The following is a 23,567-nucleotide window of genomic DNA, read 5'->3' on the forward strand; positions in this document are numbered from 1 at the left end:
TGTTGAAATACTGAAAAGTGACATAAGTAACGGTGTTTACTGGCGTGTAGTTGGAATGAGGCGCACAGCTGGAGGACGTCGCGCGGCGCCCGCCCGCGCCGGCCCGCGCACGCCCGACACACACACGCGCGGCGGAGCCGGCGCTTCCGATCTCCTTAACGCATTTTGACGAATTGCTCTCAGTGGAGCCCCACATGCCACGTTCACTTGTTTTAGAATGGTGCGTAAACGATATGACCTTCATTGTAGATGGCTTCCTGAGGCTGTACTGGAAGTAGACTCCGCCATGACTCGTCAAAAACTCCAATCTTTTGATTACATTAGGCGTTTTCTGTGTTTGCGCGTTGGTATTACTTCGCATGATTCCAAATGTCGTTGTTACGTGTCTATATGGATAAGTGTTTAAAGCGTCGTGTCCTAAAAGAGATTTTAATTTGTTGTTGATAAATTCTTCAATACAGGTACATCCTACTTGGCACACTTTGTGGTATGGTTTGTTAACGACATCACTTTTCTCCGACGATTTTTAAGGAGTAATACGTTCGAGAACCAACAACATACTAATTTTCGTTAGTGTTTAGTCCAGTGAGATGATTAACATGGTGATATAGTTGCTAATACTACACATACTAGTAGGTTCACATTGTGTGACAGGGTGCATGTATCGAATAAACTAAAATATAAAGATATTGTGACAATAAATAGAAATGTTAATAAACATAGTTTTACGATAGAGCACTGAAAAACATTCTTAAATTTAGTTATTCCATATTATACATTATGTAACCTTTGATTTATATTCTTCAGCTATTACTTCTTTAATAGTTTCTGTAAACCATCTTCTGTTTCTGCTCTACGTAAAATTGTATATGTTTATTGTGTAGAACTAAACAAAATAACTGACTAAATGCTGACATTTAAAACTATAAAATTCATCTAATAACGTTTTTAAAATGCATATTGTGTGTTTGTATTTTTGTGTGTCTAAGTGTTGTATAACATAAGCTGGTTTCAATTTTTTGCAAATAAATGCTAATTTAAGTATACATTTTCTTTGAATATACTTTTAGAAGGTTTGTCAACAGCTCTAGATTAAGTCCTTGAAATTGTCCTTTAATATAAAAAATAACATTTAATAAACAAAAAATATTAAGTAATCTTTAATGTCGATAACTTGAGTAATTAACTTTTTACTACCATGAATTTAACTTAATAATGTCAATATTTGTAATAATACACTTATTATTAATAAAGTTTTATTGAAACAAAATAGAGATATCCCTATTGAGTGTTACAGAGAAAACCGTGACTATGTCGATAGTTCAGCATAATGGTGGTGTGAGGGTGTGTGCAGGTGGATCTCAGGCACATGGACGAGCAGGCGGGCAGCAACGTGGTGTCGGTGGGCGTCGACCTCTCAGAGTTCTACATGTCGGTCGAGTGGGACATACTAGAAGTCCCCGCTGTCCGGTTAGTAACGAGTACTTATACTTAGCATGTTGATTTTGGCATTTTTATATTCATTTGCATTTTTATATTTCTAAATATATATGTATAACTCAAAGGTGACTGAGTGACATAGTGATCTATCAACGCACAGCCCAAACCACTGGAGGGATCGGGCTGAAATTTAAGGCGGACGTAGGCATCCGCTAAGAAAGGATTTTGATCAATTCTACCCCCAAGGGGCTAAAATAGGGGATGGAAATATTACTTCGTAACGCGAGCGAAGCCGCGGGCAAAAACTCGTCATTACTATAACTACCACATACACTAATTTAAATATAAGACGAGTATCTTAGACCCCAGGACTGACAAAACTGTCGTGATCGGTTTCAATAGAACTCTGTACTATACTATCGGATAGGTTACGTCCACAGACGGCAGTAGCAACTTACTATCAGTGCGTGGTATGCTCGTTTGCTCCTTACTGTAATTTTATAAACTGGAGATCAAAGACAACTCCAAATAAAAGAAATCGAGTCATATTCAATTTTTAAGTTGATAAAAGTTAAGTAGTTACTTTTGTGTACTTATTGGACACCTGTCTCTACCGCTACCTGTCTTCTAAGAGTTTAAAAGCTTGATTTGTTAAGTAAGCATAATAACCATATCGGTATTAGAACGATTTTCTACGTATACTGTTTTAAATTTCAAATGATTTTTATTATTTAAAACTTCACAGTTATAATTGTAATAAAAATGATAGTTATTTTATTGTGTCAGTCACAACTCCCAGCAGCGTTAATAAAGATTAAAGCTTTGTGCTTCCGTGTCATGTAGTTGCACTCATGAATGTAAATAATAATTGCCGCGTCCTAGTTCACCTTACATTGTTCCACCCCATTGTTTAACACTCGACTTCGCTTCGATATTTTTTCTCGTATTTTCCCCGTCCGTTGATGATATGAGAGGTCACTTTGCATCGATCAAGAATATTATCTCGGGTCAGAGAACAGAAAAACCTTATAAAGTGAAATAAGGGTCAGATAAAGAAATGTACTTGGTTTTATATTTTTGTAATGCATACAATTTAAACAATTGATTGAATGTAAAGCCACGTTTTTGGCTTTTGTGATCCAGCAATATGAGCCACTAGTAGCGCCACTGTTCACGTGTAAAGCACACGTATAATGAGGCATGTGCATATAAAAAAGCAATATCTTACTAATGTTCTCTATAAAAGTAATAAGATTAATATGGGCAACTTAGCACCAAATAGATGTAATAAGTAAAGACATAATTATTGAATTAATTACATTTATTTATAGTTTCATTCTATCAACTCCAATATCTGAATCTTACATTTCACGTTCAGATACTGGAAATCGGAGCCGGATCTTCCATGTCCGAATTTAGATACCTATCATTGCTGTAAACAAAGCAGATTAAAACAAACCGGTAACAAGGACAGGAACAGAGGTAAATAAACGCAAATTGAGCAAAAGGTCCGCGCGTTGTCCCTTCGGACCTGCGGCTATTATTTGCGGCCCTTTACAGACTCGTTATTAACTCACCACACCATACAGCTTATGGGATTTACAGGATAGTCCCACGATGGTACACACCAATTATAGAAAATGTCCATTACTTCAACTTCAGTAATGTTTATGTAACATTTGAAGATCGATTAAAGATAAGAGTTCTGTCTACCATGATAACTACTTAACATGGCTACGACGATTAATGAAAATTGTTATTGAAAAAATAAACTTGTAACAAATTATGTAGAATTTGAGAACTAAATTAAAAATAGAAACACAGTCGATCAGATTACTGCTAGATACTGTCTTGCTGAAGCTTACTTGAAATCTATTACAAATAAATACATTGTTATTCATATATATTACGTTAGTCCTGTTTCTGGTTGGCAAAAGCAACTGCTTAAGCAAAACCAGATTTATTAGGTTGTATAATACTAAAGAAACTGACACTTCACGTAAATTTATTACAGCCCGAGAAACAATTACTTTATACACTAGGAAACACTAAATAGCCTTAGAATTGCTTTCATTCAGATGAATTCAGAATATAACCATATCACGTCTTTTTTGTACAATTGTTTGTGTGAATAAGATAAATTAAAGCTCTTTATCTATGCTTTATTAAACAAAACTGTCCTATGAGATGAGTGGTTGGTAGTCACAACATTCGTAACATCACTTAGATGAGCAGCGCGTTTACGACATGTATCCTCTTTGCGTCGTTAAGCCATGCTCGAAGGGTTCCATTCACCATCCCTTATCACGAATATCACTGTACACTCTTTTTGAGTGTGATCAAAGGTATTTTGTATTGGTACCCTTTATATCTTTACTACGACTTTCGAATGGTTACACGAAATTTCTTTTTTATACTCTACTGTAACTCTACGCCCGGTATTAATTATATAAACAATTTACCGATTTTTTTCAATCAGCAAAATGGGATAGATTAATTATTTATAACACTTTAATCACTCACGTAATCACTCGTCACTTAATCTCAAAATCTAAATTCAAAAGTATGGAGCTTTATATTATTTCTATTTAACACAAAAGTTTAAAATACGTTGTTATTAATTTAACATGCACGTAACAATAGAAATGTTTATGAAAATTATATAGTAGAAAATAAATGGATAAGCTCCACGACGAATACACATTACCGAAGTACAAATAGGATTTTGTACGTATTCTTGACAAAATCCGCAACGCCCCCTCGTATTTCGGGACGCACTCACATACTCCATATAATAAGAGCTTTGGGTTCTTCTCAAATAAAATATATAAACTTTCGACGGAAAGGTCTGTAAACAAACGATAAATAGCGATCTATTTTTATGCTGTGTTGGATACCAAGATGTCGCAATATCTTCTAATCTAAACTTTAGTTGGTACCTACATATAATGCTTGATAACATCGAGTATCTCGAATAAATCGTTTACTTAGTCCACGCGGGACTTGTTGAAGACAATGAAACTCTGTTACCGCGTAACAGTAATAGAAGCAGTGTTAGCAATGGTTTAGAACTCGTCCTCTCTATCGCAGTATCCAGGGTTCGAATCAGGAATGTACTCTTTATTATTTAATTTTATATGAGTGAGAACATCCTGAAGAAATCTATAGTTCTTAAAAAAGCTCTTAACCACCAATCTCTACATGGCCAGTGCGGTGATCTAAGTTATAAACCTCACTGTTAGTAGACCCGTACTGTGGTACTTAGTAACACTAATTAAAGTAAATAGCCAACACTAACCAACCATGCTAAAACTCTGAAAGGTCAAAACACTCGAAACGTGATAGCGAGAAGTAAACGTGGATAAGACAATGTTAAAGATACACAAAACATGCAACAAAGGAATAATATTTAACGTAACATATATTGTTAGGTATGTACCAATATATTGTACTCGTATTTATATATGTAGAGTTTGTTATTACCGTGTGATCTTTTTTTTTGTAGACATAATAGGTGAGAAAAGAACTTTTACTTTACCGTTTTGAAAGTGTTCAATTTGATGGGAGATTTTACAGAACTTAAAAGATCGTTCCTATCTCTCTAATAGAGTTTAGATAGAAGATAAAGTACTCCATTAAACTGAATAGCTTCACAATCTGTGGACTTTTCGTTTACGTATCTATCTATGTTCTATACGTGAGCTAGAGCTAATATAACTTGACAAATTAACAAATATTTGTATTACATTACGTTGTGCTAATTTACATTAACAAGACGAATTCGAATCTTGACATATATATGATATAGCTCAACAACATTTAAACTCGACGTTCTAATGTAAAGATAATGCTGTATTATAATATATTATGTCAGAATTCTTCACACACAAGGCTCCATCTTAGTTCCATATTTAAAACTGCAGCATCAATCTCACTGCCGACTTTAAAAAGAATATGAGTTTGATATTTTACCGTGCATTCCGCTTTCGAGATTATAAAACGATCTTATAGAATTGCACAGTAAGTATATGTTTATGTTACAACATGAAAAATGTTGTTTTAACTTGTCTAATGTTTCGTTGGGACATTGTTAATCGTGAATTTTTCAGATTGTTTCGATATGTCGTCTTTCTAGCCGATCGGTTGCTATCAATGTTTCTTAATCCATTCTTATACCACCTCTCTAAAATTCTCGAGCCTTAGGCCACATTTTGGTATCTTGTACTATATTAAAAGTGGTAGAGTTATTCATGATTCGTCTCCACAGGTACTATCTCCGCAACTATTTCTGCCTTTTAACGACATGATAATGAGTAAGCACTTATTCGAGGCAATCCAACTAAGTTAGTCGTAAGGAGTAGCCATGTATTTCAATCTTATCTGAGATTCATTATTGATGTCCATGGACAATACTGAATAATCGCTTGGTACTACTTTAATGCATATTCTATGTGTTTCGCTGAATAAAAAGAGGTGTATATTTTATTCGAGAAAAAGCATAAGTTATATTTTATGGTATAATTCAAATGTAATTTTCGTATTGTCGAATGCCCCGGGCGCGGGTAAGTACGCCGATCGTTTTTATGGCGCACTCCACAAAATTGCCCCTCACATACATTTTACGTGTTTGTCATCTGTCATAAATTGTGCCCCTATTTGTTTTAAATGAATAGATACGTTTTTCTTTATATCCGTCCTCTAAGGAACGTTATGTAAGGTGCTTACGACTACTAATACGAGTATCTATTATTCCACATCGAATATCAGGTTCGAATTCAAACTAGATTTCTCTCAACTTATAAAAACATATCTAATACCTATATAATATTATAAATACCTATTATAACGGAAACTTCGAGGTATTACAAAACAATCATATTTTTTATATGGTGAACTACGAAATCTTAAGACACTGTAAAGCACGTAGGCTTGTATTTGACGATCTCCATGTTGACAAAAACGGTGTCATAAAAGGAGACTTTGATACGTGCGAATACAGTAAAATTATTTTTATTGGATGTATTTTGGTAAACAACAAATCATAAACTTGTAAACGAAATAAATTTATTGAATTGAATTTCATTATACGGAGAGATTTAGTAAAAATAGGTAGATTTGCGAAAACCTATTAGCTGGCTCATATCATATGGGGGTTTAATCGAGATAGATGAGCTTCATTCGAGCGCGATTTATCTCAAAGGTTTAGTAATGTTAGTTGCTTTCATACGAGTATCTACGATAAAATACAACGCTAAATGTGAAAACATTCATATCATGTTGGTATATTTCGTGGAGTATTCTAAGTACCAAATAGGTTAGCTCTTCACCGTACACTAAATAATATAATTAATGTTTTATTTATTATGAGTACGTTTTTATATTAACTATGGATGTACCATAATATTTCGTTCGATGGGTTATTTTAGAAAGTCTTCATTGAAGCCCAAGTAAAGCTTTACCCCAAATATGTTTTTGATCATCCTAAACTGTTTCGTAATTCACCACATAATATTTACTTATAAAGGTAGATATATCATTCATAAGGATATAGTTAATCATGATTTTTGAATCAATGAGACAGTATTTAACATGAAATTTATTTACATTGAAAGAATTTGAGTACCTACCTAATATTATTATTACTAGTACTTCTGGCGTAGCAGTCTCTTTATACGCGACTGGTGAAGGAAGTAAGAGTGTATTTAGGGGTTTTACCGTGGAACAGATAAAACCATTTCTGTTCCGTTGTCTTTACATACCTAGGGGGAAATGTATTGACGATAGAAATGGTCTCAAAACTCAGACACAATTTTTTACTCCTCATATACAGTACAATACTGTAAGATAAGATACTTTATTCGGGTTGATGGCAACAGACCCACATAATCCTTCTACTTACGTGGCTTTCGAGATTTTCACCGAACACGTTCTTGAGAATATAATATTATAAAGACAACCTACACATAACGCCTTTAAATTACTTTCATTTTGTATTACCTAAGTTCTTAAAAATTAATTCAAAGCTGCTTTATTTGGAACATTTCAAGATTTAGCTACACTTCCACTGATACATGATATTATTGAAATAAGTAAATATTATGTTGTATTGACATGTATGTGCTGTCTGATATATATGTGTGGTAAAATTATACGAAACATGTTGTTAGGATGTGTGTAAATAATTTGTTTTTAAGGTAATAAATAATTGTAATAAAAGTTGATGAAAACTCAGTCCTGTTGAGACTCGCTGTAATTTTTACGATTTGTGCTTGATCCAAGATTTCTTACTTTGCGATGCGATTTGCTTCATTTAACTTTCTACTTCACTATTTAATTATGTGCATGTGACACAGGCTAAGTGTCAAAAAGATATGTGTACCCCATGCTAATAGTTTCATTGTTGATGTGTGGTGTAACTACCCACCGATTGAATAACAAGATGTATTGTACTACCCGCCATTTGTATAAGAAATGACAGAATTAAAACACGCCCGTCAAATCGAGTCAGTCCTACTCCGGTAGCGGCGAGAGATGGACACGTCGTAAGTGCATGAATTACAAATAGATTATTTCGTGTAGTTTCAACCTCTGTGATCGAATTGCAAGACATAACATCATGCAATATTTCCATTATAATTTGCGATATCAAATTCGTAATATATAAATTGTGTATTATTTGTAAAAAGGACTTTTGTCACATTATATGTAAAATAACGGTAAAATATTTGTGCAGGAACGAAAAATTCTACACATGTTGCGACGAGCCGTACTTGGATATCACATTCAACATTACAATGCGAAGGAAAACGCTATTCTACACAGTGAACATCATCATTCCATGTATGGGGATCTCTTTTCTTACAGTTCTCACATTCTATTTACCTTCAGACAGCGGAGAAAAGGTGCGTAAATGACAATTTTTTCTTATTTTCTGTATTTTGAAAAATAATACTTACATAGATACATGTTTTATACTTAGCACATTTCATTAAGTCGATAAGAAAATATATCGGTCGAAATAGATTGTTTTATTAATCCATGAAAATTATTTAAAATCATAACATATACTCAACGGTTTATATTTTCGATTCAGTTTTATTAAATTTAAAAGACCTTATACAATAATAATAATTATAAGAACTAGCGATCTTGAGTAATGGGATTTAGCAAGTGGATTCAGTTATTCATAGCTGTCAAAATTAAGACAAAGAGAAATGACGTCATAAAAGTCTATTGTTATAGAAGCTACCTTGTCATCATAAAATTATTACATGGCTATGAAATTATTACAAAAGGGTGTAAAATAAGAAGGGAAGCCTCGAAGCCGCTGTGTAAGCAACATCTCACCGCAGCGGCGTCGTCAAGAGAGGCTTGAAAAATTACGCCAATTTTATTGGCTTTTCCTTCACACTTTGAATACCAAAAGCCACAGACACTTAAGCTGTACATTAATCAGCATTTTTCAACAAACTGTAGACAGGCGAAGATAACACAAGCCTTCTTAAGTAGTTATAAACTGTAGCTACTTAAAAAATAATTTAGCGCTACTTAGAATAGTTAGAAAAATATTATCAACAAACTTTAATGATAAAGTGCAATATTGAATAGAATTATTTTGCAATATCTTGGCTAACATAGAATAAATTATAGTAGTTAGTAGTTACTTAATCCTACATAAATCTCCATTCGTTAAAATCATTATTTCCCAATCAACAGATTATTCGTCTGATCAAATTGGTGAAATGTAAATCTATGTACAGCGATAATTACTATCGGATTTTATCGCTGCGTTATACTGAAGTAGCATTTATATTATTATTATATTGCAGAACATTACAATAAAAAATAATGTTATACGCGACGGTACCAATTTTATAATATTAAAATAGTTTCAGCTAAGCTTTTAAAACAGTAAAAATATTACAAATATTAAATATTTATAGATGAGACAAATAAATCCTTTGAATCCATGTCAATTATTATTTTGCTGGCAGAACCTTACGTTCATTTAAATAAAAAAACATACTTAAGCAGTTTTGTGTTCTCAAGAAATCCCATTTCATGGCCATGAAACTTAAGTTTCCCTCTATTGATGTTAAGTACATACTTTTATAAAAACCCAAAATTAAACGTTAAAAATGTCACATTATGAAGCATTTGTAGAGTGTAGAAAGCGTGTTTTTGGAGTCACAAGAAAATTCCTATCATAACAAGTATCTGACGTAATGCTGTGGTCAATATTACAATATTCTAAAATTATGCGTTGCGCGTGCATTATTGAATCCAAGTGGGATATCTTTTTACGTTATATATAAGAAGAAAATAGCTTTTCACGTCCTCATAACATAAAACGCTAAAGTCTCATTTTCCTGCAGGTAACGCTCTCGATATCGATTTTGATCAGCCTCCACGTGTTTTTCTTGCTGGTCGTGGAGATTATACCGCCAACGTCGCTGGTCGTACCTCTTCTCGGAAAATATCTTATATTCGCCATGATTCTCGTGTCAATAAGGTAATAATAATCAATTATAATAACTTGTGGATCCTAATTAGTACACTAATTACCGGGTGATATAACTATTCGAATCTTCTTTGTATTGACGTTGTTAAGATGGTTGAGGTCATAATGAAGCATGAGGTAGTCATACATGAGACGTTTCAACTTATTAAGTGACTGGGAGTCATACTCGTAAGAGTCTCACTATAGTACCCTACATGCTGTGAACCCCAATTGCTGCGTTAATTTAAACCAGCTTTATATATGCCTGTTAAAAATTTGCTGCATAGTAATTACAAGTAGTAGTAATTACTAGAAATATAAAAAGTTTTGTTTTGTTTTGTTTTCATTGCGTAGTTACTAATTAAATTAATAAAACATTTTATACCCAATATTATGAAATTTAATTCGACAAACGTTATGCCACGTAGACAGTTTGTGCAGACAGTTAAAAAGAGGAAATGACTCGACGATACTCTCAGACTATTAGTATAGTCGTACGGTATTAGTCATTAGGTATTAGTTAGAAATATAAAATACTAAACGACTACTACACATACATTAATTCATGTAATATTAGGTGTGTTATTATAGTGAGAGTGTCGTCGACTCATTTCCTCTTTTTAACTGACTGCACAAACTGTCTACGTGTCATAACGTCTGTCGAATTCAATTTCATAATATTGGGTAAAAAAAATTATATTATGTTTTATTCATTTAACCGGTAACTACGTAATGTTAATGTTATCGTATGTTTAAAGTGCCGCTTAATAATACGTTTATTATACAAATAATATTGTTCTTAAACACCTGTTTATATAATAACGTAGGTGTCATAGTTCGTGTTTACTAAATTGTCAATTGAATAGAATTTTGAGTTATGACGTCAAAGTAATTAAACTACGTACGTAACTTAAGTCTGGAGCGTTTGCAAGCTACATAATTTCCATATAAATTAAAAGACCGTTTTCCAAACAAGGTATTTGATTGCATAATTCTGTAGGCTGGCAGAAAATTAAATTTCAGTAGACTTTACGCTTTTATATGACAATGTTTTTGCCCATTTTTCTCATAATATACCTACCTGCATAGTGAATATACCAATTATATCTTTACCTAAGTTTTTCAACGAGGAAAATTTCATTTTAAAGATGATCTAATTTCCTTTCTGTGACAGACATCTTAAATTAAATAATGTATGCATGAAAAACGGAATCAGTTTGACACATTAAAAACTAATTTAAAGATTTTGCAAAAAAATATTTTTTGACGGCAAATTATCTAAATTATATTCAGGTGGGTTTTGTATATTTCAATTAATGCAAAAACTATACTGATCATGCTCTAGCGATGCAAAACTGAACTTATAATAATGTTATGAACTTATAAATCAATCCCTTAAAATCGTTGTAGACGGCTAAAATTTCAGCAAGGTTTCGACAGATTTAATGGACTTGTTGGAAGAGGCAAGTAGCTGTGTTATGTTAAGTCATCTGAGTGTTATTGGCCGGGCCGTAAAGTCTGGTAAATATAGTCCGACAAACTTTTCTGTGCGTATGGCGGTTTTTGAAAACAGTCATTTGTTGCCACCTTTGTAAGCGATTTATAAATTTACCAACCTTAATATTTTATAATGTTATAAAATTAGGAAATTTAATAAAATGAAAAAATCACAATATTATTAGAGATTCGTAGTCATTATTATGCCTATGATTACGAATCTCTAATATAATCGTTAAAAAATATGTTGATGATATAAATGATGATGATATATTATGGATCAATAATTGTCAATAATCGTTAAAATTTTCCACTTCTTAAATAATGTTGACAAACTAGCAACATAATGTTGGCCAGTGGCGCCCCTGCCACAAGCACAGATAAGTTTGTCGGGCTATACCAAAAGTCGGGAGTCAGGGACGCGCTCTTTCCTCTCGCAAGTTTCTCGCACCATCCACCGCCTTGGGATTAACCCGATAAATCTTGATTAATTGCTCACATTTAGGGATATTGCGTATGTTTGCGAATAACTGTGACTTGTAATGTTATATTGCGGTGATATTATACATTATTTACGAGATGCCTAGGTGCCTGTACAATATGAGTAAATAATATATTACTAACAGGTTTATTTGTAGTTATTGAGAGATGAAAATATTTTAATAAATCATACGTGTGTAGAGTTTAAAATTGGCTAAGAGGCTTGTGACTTCTGTCCCATTAAATTTATATTTTTATAGTATTTGTTATCTATAGAAGTCTGTCTTATTATTAGTTAGGTATTTACACGCTCCAAATATATCAAGAATCTATTCATTACGGTTCAAGAGAGCCTTGAGACAGACAGACTAACGAAGGTTTAGAAATAGAGTCCAGTTTTTAACCTTTGAGTATGGAACGCTAAAAATCACCAACAAATATACTTAGCCTATACCTATTTAATGACCACTGGCCGTATGCACTCAAATAACGTCTCAAATAGTGCACCTTGAGTGAAAAATACCGAGTGGTTGATGGAAACCATTTTGTGGCGATAATTACGAGCTTTTTACTTTTGAAACCGCACTGTAAAGCTTTCCCATTATTTCACGACTAAATGGGTAGGTAAGAATTTATAGCTAAAGTCTTTAAAAGTTTTTGCAGACTTGTACATCGAAGTATTATAACTTTGCTTGGTTAAGATTTATAAACAAAAAATAACATCGCTACTATGCCTCAATCTTGCTTTAAATGTTAAAAATCTTCGGTTGTGGTTATATGAAAAAATATACAAATACTCACTCATATATAGCTACGAATACATTGGTCTAGAAAATATGTAAATCTTAGCTACAGCAGTTGGATTTCAGGTCAAGTTATAAAATTTATAGCTGCCCTATGTATCGAAAGCACTACTTCTGAGTCAGCTGACATTCTTGTGACATATTCATAGATGCTTGGTTGAATGTGACCTCACACGAGTGATATAAATAAAAAAGTATTAAAAACCAACCATAGAACAAGAGTATGGTTGCCTGTAAGTAAGTGTAGGTAACTGGAAAAAGTATCATAAATGTTACCTTACTTCGCAGGGTATTTATTATCAATAATAACATAAGGACTAACTGTCTCCAATGACTTTGATCTATTAATTTTTATTTATAAGTACAGATATAGAGCGTTTCAGGCGCGTGCCGTGACAGACAAGGAAATATTCATCCATATAATGTGTATTGACCTAATTATATAAAACATAACACAGCTATACAGACAAGGGCACTGCCTGTTAAGATTATTGTTACGAAAATTAGACAAATGGTTAGAATTTTGTCTGCTGTAGCCCGTGTCTTACACGTTTAATGTCCATATATTGAAATGCAACTGTAAGTACCAACAGATCTGACCACTATCCCGTAGGTAAGTATATCGACCGATCCACATTGAAACGTTCCAAAATTATCCGACTCGCCCTCCACGGAAGAGGGAAAGCGTGATTTAAATAGGTTGGAGCCAAACAATGAACTTTATTGTTTTGTTACAGTATATGTGTGACTGTAGTCGTACTCAACGTCCATTTCCGGTCGCCGCAAACACATCGGATGGCACCGTGGGTCAAAAGGGTTTTTATACACATACTGCCCCGATTACTCTTTATGAAGCGACCACAATATAAGTTTGATACTACAAGGTAAGACTGCACTTTAACTATTATTAACATAGCTTTTTATACCTATATTCATTTGTTTAAAAGTTTAAAACGTATATTAAATAAGTCTTAACAATTATTCCGTTTTATCGCATTGACACTCACAATTAAAGTCTACAAAATTGTAAATTAAGACGAGAGCCGGTAACAAGTATAAATTAATTATGAGTTAGTCTAAAGGCCGGTCTACGAGGTTGTTCGCTTATTTATCGTCCCCGCAAAAGCCCTTTCTACTTATAATATTATAAGCTTAATATATAAATAAATTTGGAAGTACTTTAACTGTAAGGATTTTTTTCATATGTAATTTTTTCTGTTTCTTTCTTTTTGTTCTGAAGACGGGAAAACGTGTAAAAGTCATCTGGTATACAGGATAGATTATACAGATAGATACTAGATTATACAGGATTATACAGGTTTACTGGGTGACCGTCCTGAGTGCTAAGGAAGAACATAGAGGATTCTGTGAAACAATCAGAGTCCTCAGAGCACTCCTATCTCCCTCTGCCCTCTGAGAATTTACGCTAACCGCACCGTCGGGTGCTTACGATGATTCGCGACCACACATAGTGTATTCTTTCGCTGTATCACTGGCTGAGTAATTCGAGCTTTTGCTGCCCTCATCCCTAGAAGTTAATTTTTAGTCGCTTCTTATGACAGGCAGAAAATAACGCAGCACTATTCTGATCCAGAGACTGCAGGGACAACAGGTTCATGTACCTTCCAAATGTACTTGAAATTTTTAGTCATTGTATCTTATCTATTCAGAATTCAGATCAATACTGACCCCCTGTATCCCCCATACAATAACGGAAGCAGCTCGTACGGGTATAATCTGCAGGTATTACTTAGGCAATTTTTGTATACCATAGGTACGATATTACAAGGGCCAAAATTATATCACTGAAAATGAAAATATTTTGTAAATGAAAATAAAATCACAATCATATTTATTTTTGTTTATTCCGATTCCGATTTTTTATTCCGCAATTACTTTAATATTATATATATATATAACGAATTTTTACACCCGCCTATGCTTATTTATAAATCACATTTCTTTGAACGACTGACAACGTTAGACATCCAAAATTCGAAACGTTATTAATGTTGGCAGTTATCGTATCATAAATGAACTAAATGGCTAAGAGTATATCGAGGTATTATAATTCACTCAGCAATGATTGTCCATTAAGACTACCAGTGGTATAATAGACCGGCGCCGCACCTTGCTGCGGTTTCAAATCGTTACGTAAATGGCTCGTCAGACGGCTCACTGCCAAAACCAATAAGGCTGTGTTTCCATCCACGCCTTTCACTATTTTATCCTTTTACTAAAGACTACATTTGATCAGCAAATCCCATGGAACATGGAGGAAAAATATTATAAAAATCATTCATAATCCGTGGATTAAATCTTTATGAATGGCGCGCGTGTTAAACATTTATTTTCACTTCGCGCTCAACCGCAAAGCGCACAGGGAAACCCATTGCAATTAGTGTTCAGTTTTATTTTACTGTAAAATATTGTGCGGGAATTTCACACGAATGTAATAAAGGTCGACAACCTTTCTTTACGTTACATTTCAGTATGAGAATACCTGAAAATATATAAAATACTTTTAACTTACTCATATTTTTATGAACATAGAAATTGTTATCCTGCAATAATAGATTGAAGGGTGTTGAAATGATGTTACATACTTGAGTAGCGGTCTAAGACACTACTGTCCCGATCCTAATCGGATGAAGCTTATAACGGAAGGAGCGGTGATCCAATCAGTTAAGCCCAGCGACAATTATGGGATAAATTTACACCTTGTTGTCATATCTAGTTAGTAGGTACCTACCCTATTAAAATTTAGTTTACACAGTTTATCAGTACATGAAAGGCCTACCTAATAGATCATAAAATGTATATTGTGTACCTACCGGTATTCATGGCATTAGACGTTTGATTGACTTAAGAAGATCTTTATTCCTCAAAGTGGGCAATAATGTACCTTTGCAGATATTGGAGGCCTACAGGGGGCAGAAGAGGGAGAAGCTATTAGTTTTTGTAGATTTTTTTACCGCCGAACTATTATCCACACGCCACTGCTGTTTGTACTGGCATCGTTTGACCGTCTTGTGGGGAAATATGTTTGAGATCCTCGGTATTACAGGATTTTTTGTGGCCCATAACATTAACTGTAACTAACACAATGGATCTCTGTTATCTGAGATAAAAAAAATATTATTATTAATGTGTTTACAAATACATAATGTAACGCAGGTCTCGCTACACGGCGTGCGGCGTGGTGGTCCGCTGCGGGGGCGCCGCCCGCCCGCTCTACCCGTACCGGCTGGCGGCCGCGGACGACGACTGCTGCGCGCCCGGCGCCTGGCCGCCGCCCGCCGCGCCGCCCCGCCCGCTCACACGCACGCCCAGCAAGGAGGACTTGACGCACACCACTTATGTGCAATCTGGGTAACGCAAACTTATAATATTTACAAAGATTTTATTTAAAATGAAATCATAAAATACAATACAATGTTTTGCTACGAAAATTAATAAGATGCTGTGAAAATAAATAGTCGTAATGTACTACTAATGTAATGTACTACACAACGCGAGGTTCTAAAACTTTCTTTGTAGTTTTGCTTAAAATGATATACCTAAATTCTACAAAAATACAATTTACAAAATTGTAATGTTCATGTCGTGCGTACTTAACTTTACATAATTATCTTGATTCAAAATTGCTAAATAATAACTCCATTAAAATATCCCTGATATTATAATAATATCCCTGACCTAAACCTGAAGCTAAATAAATTTCGTAGTACAATAAATGATAATACACTAATAAATATACTTACTAGTTGACACATTTACCAACTCAAAAAAAAACATTTTTATTCTTCTTGGAGTAGGTTTATCATCGATGCATGTTCACTGAGTTCAAATACCTCACGTAAAGGTCTTACCAGTGGTTAAGAGGTGAGGTAGAATAGAACAGCTTAACCACAGTCATTATCACGTGAGCCAGGATACGTCGTTAACCGCACGCAACCACAGGCGTTGATTGATTGAATTGATTAGTAACAAGCCTAATTGTCTTCACATTCACACGTACATACCACAACCACAACACACCGCTGCGACAAAGTGTCGGCGAGCAGTTGTTAAGTTATGGTAACTACAAAACGTGTCTTTGCTATAGAGTAGCCGGTATCTTAGGTGTCGTTTGTATGTAGTTGCGTTGTGGTTGCAATGTGGTCAGTATGGACCTAACAGTTGATTTTAGCACGCTTTTATATTAGCCTGGGCTGTATCTATGTACCTATGTATGTAACGGAATCTTTGAACTCGATTTTTATCCACTTTGAACGGTCCGATAATTTTATAATTTTGAACAATTATCCAGAACCGATGACAATACGCGATTTTTATAATTTTATCCCATTTTCCTCATCAGGATCGTCAGGAATCAGTATTAACGATTTTCCTTGTGCGATTTTAGCGTGGTTTTAGTTTTTAAACTGTAATTATTGTAAATAAGTACTTAGTACCTGTACCTAGCAGCAAGCACTTTGTGGTATGTGAAATAGACACTAACCTACTCGTATAACTGCGGTAGATATGATCATGTAAATTGATGAATTTCAGATCATATTCGCATATTAATTACAAGGTACTGCAATGTAGTAAGGTATTGTGGAGCGAACTGAGCCCAATCTCGTTAAGTAATTAACCGAGTGAAACGTGAGAGTGATTAAGCCAGCTGAGGCGGACGTAACGCTCCAAGAAGCTTTGTGTAATTTGATTAATATTCATATATTTTAGAAAATTGTAGGACCAATATGGTATCTGGGACGGTACTACCGCCTTATATATTTGTAACATAAAGCATTTCTGTGGAAGGGTGTGGACTGTGGATGCAGGAATACTCATTTGCTACTTTACATTAAGGATATTTAAAAACCGACATTTTAAAGCGACAATCTAATGGGGCCGTATGCGCAGCAGTGGACATACTGGTATGATTCGTTGGGCTTGATCTCAAGTCAGGTAGACAAATGATAGATGAGTGTAATGAAAAAAGTGTTTTTAAAGATGGCGGCCGGGGGGCAAGGCTGGCGACCCCACAAACTTGAGGTTAAGCTGCTATTGACCCCCCACACATGTCGCAAAAATAAAATCCTCTAAAAAATGTAATATTCGTTCCTAAAATTGTAAAATTTCAACGGACTACAAACATAAACACTGTTTTGGATTCTAAGTGAATGCACGTTGTGTAAGTTACACTTACTCAAGTGAATATGTTTATAGTGACGCACTATGCTTCACGAAATCATGGAATCAGACCGTTGACTACGATTAACCATGTTGGAATGATTATGAGGCAACATTAATTATAGCCACTGCAAGAGTTATGGAAACTCTTTCGATCGCAACGGCATTACCATATCTATTTTGATAGATAGAGTATTTGGTTCTAAACAGTGACCACTTAACGTTAGATGAAGCGACCTCGTTATGTAATATACCTAATACAAATGGCTTTCTTCTTGTACCACATAAAAATGTATTTATAGCACTCTGTGACCTAAACCCGCATATTAGCCACGCATTTCTGTGTCCAAAGTAGCCGATTTTTACACCGTACGAATATGAATACACTACCCTCACAGTTGAAAAAAATAAACATAGCTATGAACGTTTCATACTTTTAAATGCCATTTAAAAATTAAAAGTGAGTAATGAGTATTTTGTTTAAAGCTATAATTATTTTAATATTTTATTTTCGACGTATTTATAAATGTTTTTGCCATTGTGTACATACTAAGCAATAGCATCACTATAAGACTAACTATTGGGCTTTATCGAATTTTATTGTTTGTTTTGACTGTGTTTGTTTTATTTTCGCTACACACCATAGTAGGAAATTAAGAATCGTTATCAAAATTAGCCATAATACTACTCCAGTAGAATCTCGACTAAGCGACCTATTTGTTGTCGTATTTGTGGCATTCGGATTTTCGAAAATTTGGATAATTGAGTTTATGAAGAAAAGCTATTTAAACCGATTTAGGAAGGTGATGTTTTTCGACTATATGTTTGTTACGCATGTATTTTTCATTCTTTGGCAAACTCAAACGACTTCATTAATTTTGATACATGATGTGTCGCTAAATTCGTCTAAATTGTGGCGATAACATAGGTTATATTTTTAGCAATCGGGTTTTTGTTTTTTATAGTAACTATTTTGTTGCGATTTGGCGACTTTCCGGAATTTAAATGCACAAGTCACACAAAATGTGTCTGATCTGTAAGGGTTAATACAAAGTTACTTGTTCACGTTTCACAATCCGAACAATCGCGAATATTTATAACTAAGGTCCGGATAATCGATTTTCTACTGTATCACTAGTATTAGTTATGTATTAGTACCTTATGTGATTGCTTATCATATGTTTCTTTAATACGCCTGTATGTAGCCTAAATGGCTTGATAGATTTCGACATATGTGTGGTGTTAGATTTGTCTTTATCACAAGTGCAGAATAATTACTAAATTCTGTAAATTTCAATGGTTTTGGTTGTGTCACATTTTTATTGCTTTTTTTGTTCATAATTTTTACTTTCAATAATTTATAAGTTTCAAAATAATTATCATATTTTTTCATATTTCTTCACAAGTATAAGCGGGTTTATGTCACACGAGCTATAAAATAGTATACGATACTTGTGACAAAAGTAGCCTATTATCTGCACGGCGTTTAGCACCCTCGCTGCGCTCGGGCGCTACCTTCACGCCGTGCAAAAATAGGCTACTTTGGCCACGCGTATCGTAATGTACTATTAATCAACTACTACAAAATTTGACGGCAAAACCAATATGTAAGCGTTTCGCCTGGAACACTTTATAAGTAGCTACGAGTATATGATGGTCCAATATCCGAACTCCGAACTTTTTACCGAACCTAGACGAACTCTGTCGAACCCAAATCAGTTCCACTACATAAATCGAAGCCGATTTCCGAAGTTCGTTATTAGGACATTGAAAAAAAAAGGTATAGACCTTTCTTTTAATATTGATGGGGCTCATGCCTTAGTGATTAATATAGGTCGGTACCTACGACTTGACAACAACCCGGTGGTAGGTATAACTATGCTGCTGTGTTGGAGTTCAAACAGTGTAGTAAGGGAGAGACACTTATACGAGGCATTCCTACTTAGTACGAGTAGTAGTAGTAGGACGAGTAACGTTTCTATGGCAAACCTTATGTGGGACTTTAAACCTATTTGGGGTTACAAATGTCCATGGGCGTCAGTAGATACCTAGTCATCATCAAGTGAACTTCACGTTCATTTGTTACTTTTATAACACAAAATCTAACCGAGTTTAAGAGTGTATCGGAATGATGTTGTAGTTGGTTAGTTAGTCGATGGGTTTTCGTGTAATAACTATGGCAACAACACAATCTAAGTGGAAGGCTATAAGTGTAGATTGTGGGCGTTTATTACCTGGATAGATTTACGGCTACTAAAGCTATTCTGAGCCAACTTAATCTGTTACAACAGAATATTATCCCATCTGGCCGATCAGTACACAACGATTGCTGACTGGTCTGTCGATTAGTTTAGTGTTTAGTGATATAACATAGATACGGGGTATCTTCTAACTGCTGAAGTGTTTATGATTCTTAATTTTTCTTATTATAGATTTTTCACATAAAAAGGCCGTACGTCCTACTTCCTTACTTATACATAATTGATTACTTGCTCGTTAGTCTTCATCGTTATTAGTACCTAATAGTACCTACCTATGCAAAGGCTCAAAGGCCCTTTATTATGTTAAATACCCACTATAGTTCATGGACTGTAATCAACGGCAAATGGGAAACAAACATACGAGTATGTCACACAAGCATCCGTCCGTGAATTCAAGATAAGATGCATAGAGTGCCTTCAGTCCAAGCATGGACAGATGTGCTAAAGTTCATTTGTCGAAATAGCGACTTAAAATATAAATTTCTTAAATTTACTTCTAGCTGAAGTTCGACTAAGCAAACAATTCGTAACGGCAAACAATAGAACCTGGGGATTTCGAAATGCATGGAAAGTCATACATATTTTTTAAAATTAACTTGCTATTTTGCAGCTTTTAGTCGAGAACTTTTGTCATATTAAAAGTTATACTAAGGCCTCAGATATGTGCCTACTACTCGTATGCAAGTAGTCTCGTTCGAGATTCTGGATCATAACAAAAGTATTTTCCAGCTTGGGCGACAGCAACCGCTTTGGCGGGAGCTGCGTCGTGCACGGGTCGAGCGAGGGCGGCGCGCTGCCGACCGGCTCCGAGGAGGAGGCGCTGAGCCCCGTACCCGACCCGCCGCCCGGCTTCAGCCACTCCGCCTGCCCGCCCGAAGTGCACCGCACTTGCTTCTGCGTGCGTTTTATCGCGGAACACACGAGAATGCTCGAGGATAGCACTAAGGTATCCTTACAACCCATTTTTAAATTATATGCTTGAGTTATTTATCCATCACTACACATATTTCTGTCTTATAACAGTGTAAGCGCTGCCATATCGTTGTTTGGAAAGTGTGGTGAATGAGAGGAATGTAAAAGGTGCTCTAACTTAGTACTTAAAAGTAGCAATGCTTATATGGCCGAGCTGAAGTACCTACGACTCTACATCTGTATGTAGTTATAACATTTGCCACTTACCTACCATCAGGTGGACATATGAACTTCCTTCCTATCTTATGTCCTAAAACTTGAATAAAGCAGCGTGAACTCTATCAACTCTATAAAACTGAATCCGTTACAGAGAATTAGAACACAGAGAATTCATTAAGATTTCACATTAGCGCAGATTGAATGTCTAGTCTAAGGAATAGGAAGGAAATCTAGTCGAATGTACAGTCAAAGGATACCTACATTATTTTTTTATAACATTAGCTCAAACGATTACCACGCTGTTACAGGTGAAAGAAGATTGGAAGTATGTTGCAATGGTGCTCGATCGCCTGTTTTTATGGATATTCACGCTGGCCGTGCTGGTTGGCACCGCCGGCATCATCCTACAAGCTCCGACGTTGTACGACGACAGGATGCCCATAGACAAGCAGTTCAACCAAATAGCCACTTCGTCCCTCGTACGGTGTCCCCCGCCTTCGTAACTTCGAAGGTGTAATCGCGTCATAATTGCTGTAATTTGTTTGGAAAAGGATGAGGCAGAAAGGTATCCAAAATGAATACAAAGGAGTTTTTCTTGACTGCAAACGATATACCTATTAATGTTCATATTAGACGTATTTATATTAATATTTGTAAATTAAGTGTTTGAAGGATTCACCGAATGTATGGAGTGTCTTCGTCGTGATTTTTCGTATGCAGCATAGATTTAAATAATAGAAAGGTTTTGCTAGTGCAGGTTTAGTTAAAAATGTAAAGATTTAAAGGGAGTAATTGCCGAAATAGTAGCGTGGGTGTTAAATAAATCTATGTTACCCAGCGTACTCACACCTACCTATATCTTAATAATGTAAAAAAACTACCTAACGACTCCTGTAATCAATCTCAGACAGAATAAGAGTCCTATTTGAGATCGGCTACAGATGCGTTGCTACACCTGGAGACTACGTTGGAATTTTTCCTAAGTATACCTTCAAACCAGAACACATACAAATTTCAATTGATAAGCTCTGAAATTTCATTACAAACAAATTATCGAATTGAACTCTATCAATTTAAATCTATGCTGCCGGGTGTGTTATGCAAGTAGGTACACATTGCCTAGTACCTCCATTGCCAGGGACTGTGTGTGCGATTCCTTGATGCTGGGCACGATTTTATTATTTACAGGCTCGTAGGCCACAGTTTAAGAGAGATAAATAACAGGTGCCCATACCTATGTATGGATGATAAGTATTACATACTATCTCAAAAAATACCGCTTGTGTACGTTATTCTCCACCAACAATATCTGTTACAATCTTTACGACGAATGACAATAAAATATTTGATAACAAAAAATTTAAGCAAAGGAAAACTCTGATCACTGCATTTTTGTTAGTACCTACCTAAGTATTTTATTTATAGTTTATATATTTTACTATAAAACATTTTATAAACAAAATTAAATTTAAGGTAAAACTACATAAAATTCAAGGTTTTAAGTTGAGAGAGTATCTTCTAAATGTTTTATTTTTTAATGAAAAAACAGTCAGAAATAATTTTTACAAGCAAATTACAGTCGCGGTTCTAAAGAAGTCACCGTATAAGTAGGTAGGTATGTTACAGTGATATTGTTTAAACTACGATATTTTAATATCACAAATATATTTTATATTTTAATAAAAGCGTATTAGTGGCATATTATTATTTATGCAGCAATATCTAGGTAAGCTTTGAATTAATGAAATGAGTGTAGATAATAAGAAAAGCAACGCGCCCCACTTTTATTAAAAAAATAATTAAAGTAAAAAGATAAAACTCCTGCTTCGCCTTAAATCTTTAATTTAACTCTATTCTCAAAACGAGTTTCGTTATGAAACTTATTGATATAGATAAATTATTTTTATTGTGAAACTAAAAGCTAAAATAAACTTTAGAATTGATTATAATTTTATTACAGTTTGACAATATCACTGCATTGTAAAACATTACAATACCTTACGCACACCCGTCCTGCCGGCACGTGTTCTATTCCACGACACGACTTATAACTATTGAATAGTATATCTTAACCCATTAAACTATGAATATTTCCACTTACAACTCTTCCGCACTGTTTTGCGGAAAAGTAGTGATGTTGTACGCAATTCCGTAGCAAAGGACCGCGGTCGTAGGTTTCTACAGCCTATTGTCATTTATGTAACATCCATAGTTGGTAATGTTGGCGATACATATAATACAGGTAGTATTATATGTATCGCCAACATTACCAAC

General features: G+C 34.7%; 1 protein-coding gene across 3 annotated transcripts in view; it reads left to right on the forward strand.

Annotated features, from left to right (window-relative positions):
* Positions 1 to 23,497, forward strand: part of nAChRa4 (nicotinic acetylcholine receptor subunit alpha 4) — a 44,225-nt gene extending 20,728 nt beyond the window's left edge. For all 3 annotated transcript variants that reach the window (XM_073083381.1, XM_073083382.1, XM_073083383.1), the window contains 7 exons: positions 1,355 to 1,470; positions 8,174 to 8,342; positions 9,816 to 9,952; positions 13,458 to 13,604; positions 15,898 to 16,092; positions 20,892 to 21,108; positions 21,602 to 23,497. In XM_073083381.1, coding sequence (XP_072939482.1) covers positions 1,355 to 1,470; positions 8,174 to 8,342; positions 9,816 to 9,952; positions 13,458 to 13,604; positions 15,898 to 16,092; positions 20,892 to 21,108; positions 21,602 to 21,796 — 1,176 coding nt within the window. In that variant the 3' untranslated portion in view covers positions 21,797 to 23,497. The remainder of the gene's footprint in view (positions 1 to 1,354; positions 1,471 to 8,173; positions 8,343 to 9,815; positions 9,953 to 13,457; positions 13,605 to 15,897; positions 16,093 to 20,891; positions 21,109 to 21,601) is intronic.
* The last annotated feature ends 70 nt before the right edge of the window (positions 23,498 to 23,567 follow it).

This window comes from Epargyreus clarus, unplaced genomic scaffold, assembly GCF_041222505.1.
Source record: "Epargyreus clarus isolate Ecla_fem2 unplaced genomic scaffold, WU_Ecla_fem_2.2 ptg000019l, whole genome shotgun sequence".
Taxonomy (NCBI): domain Eukaryota; kingdom Metazoa; phylum Arthropoda; class Insecta; order Lepidoptera; family Hesperiidae; genus Epargyreus; species Epargyreus clarus.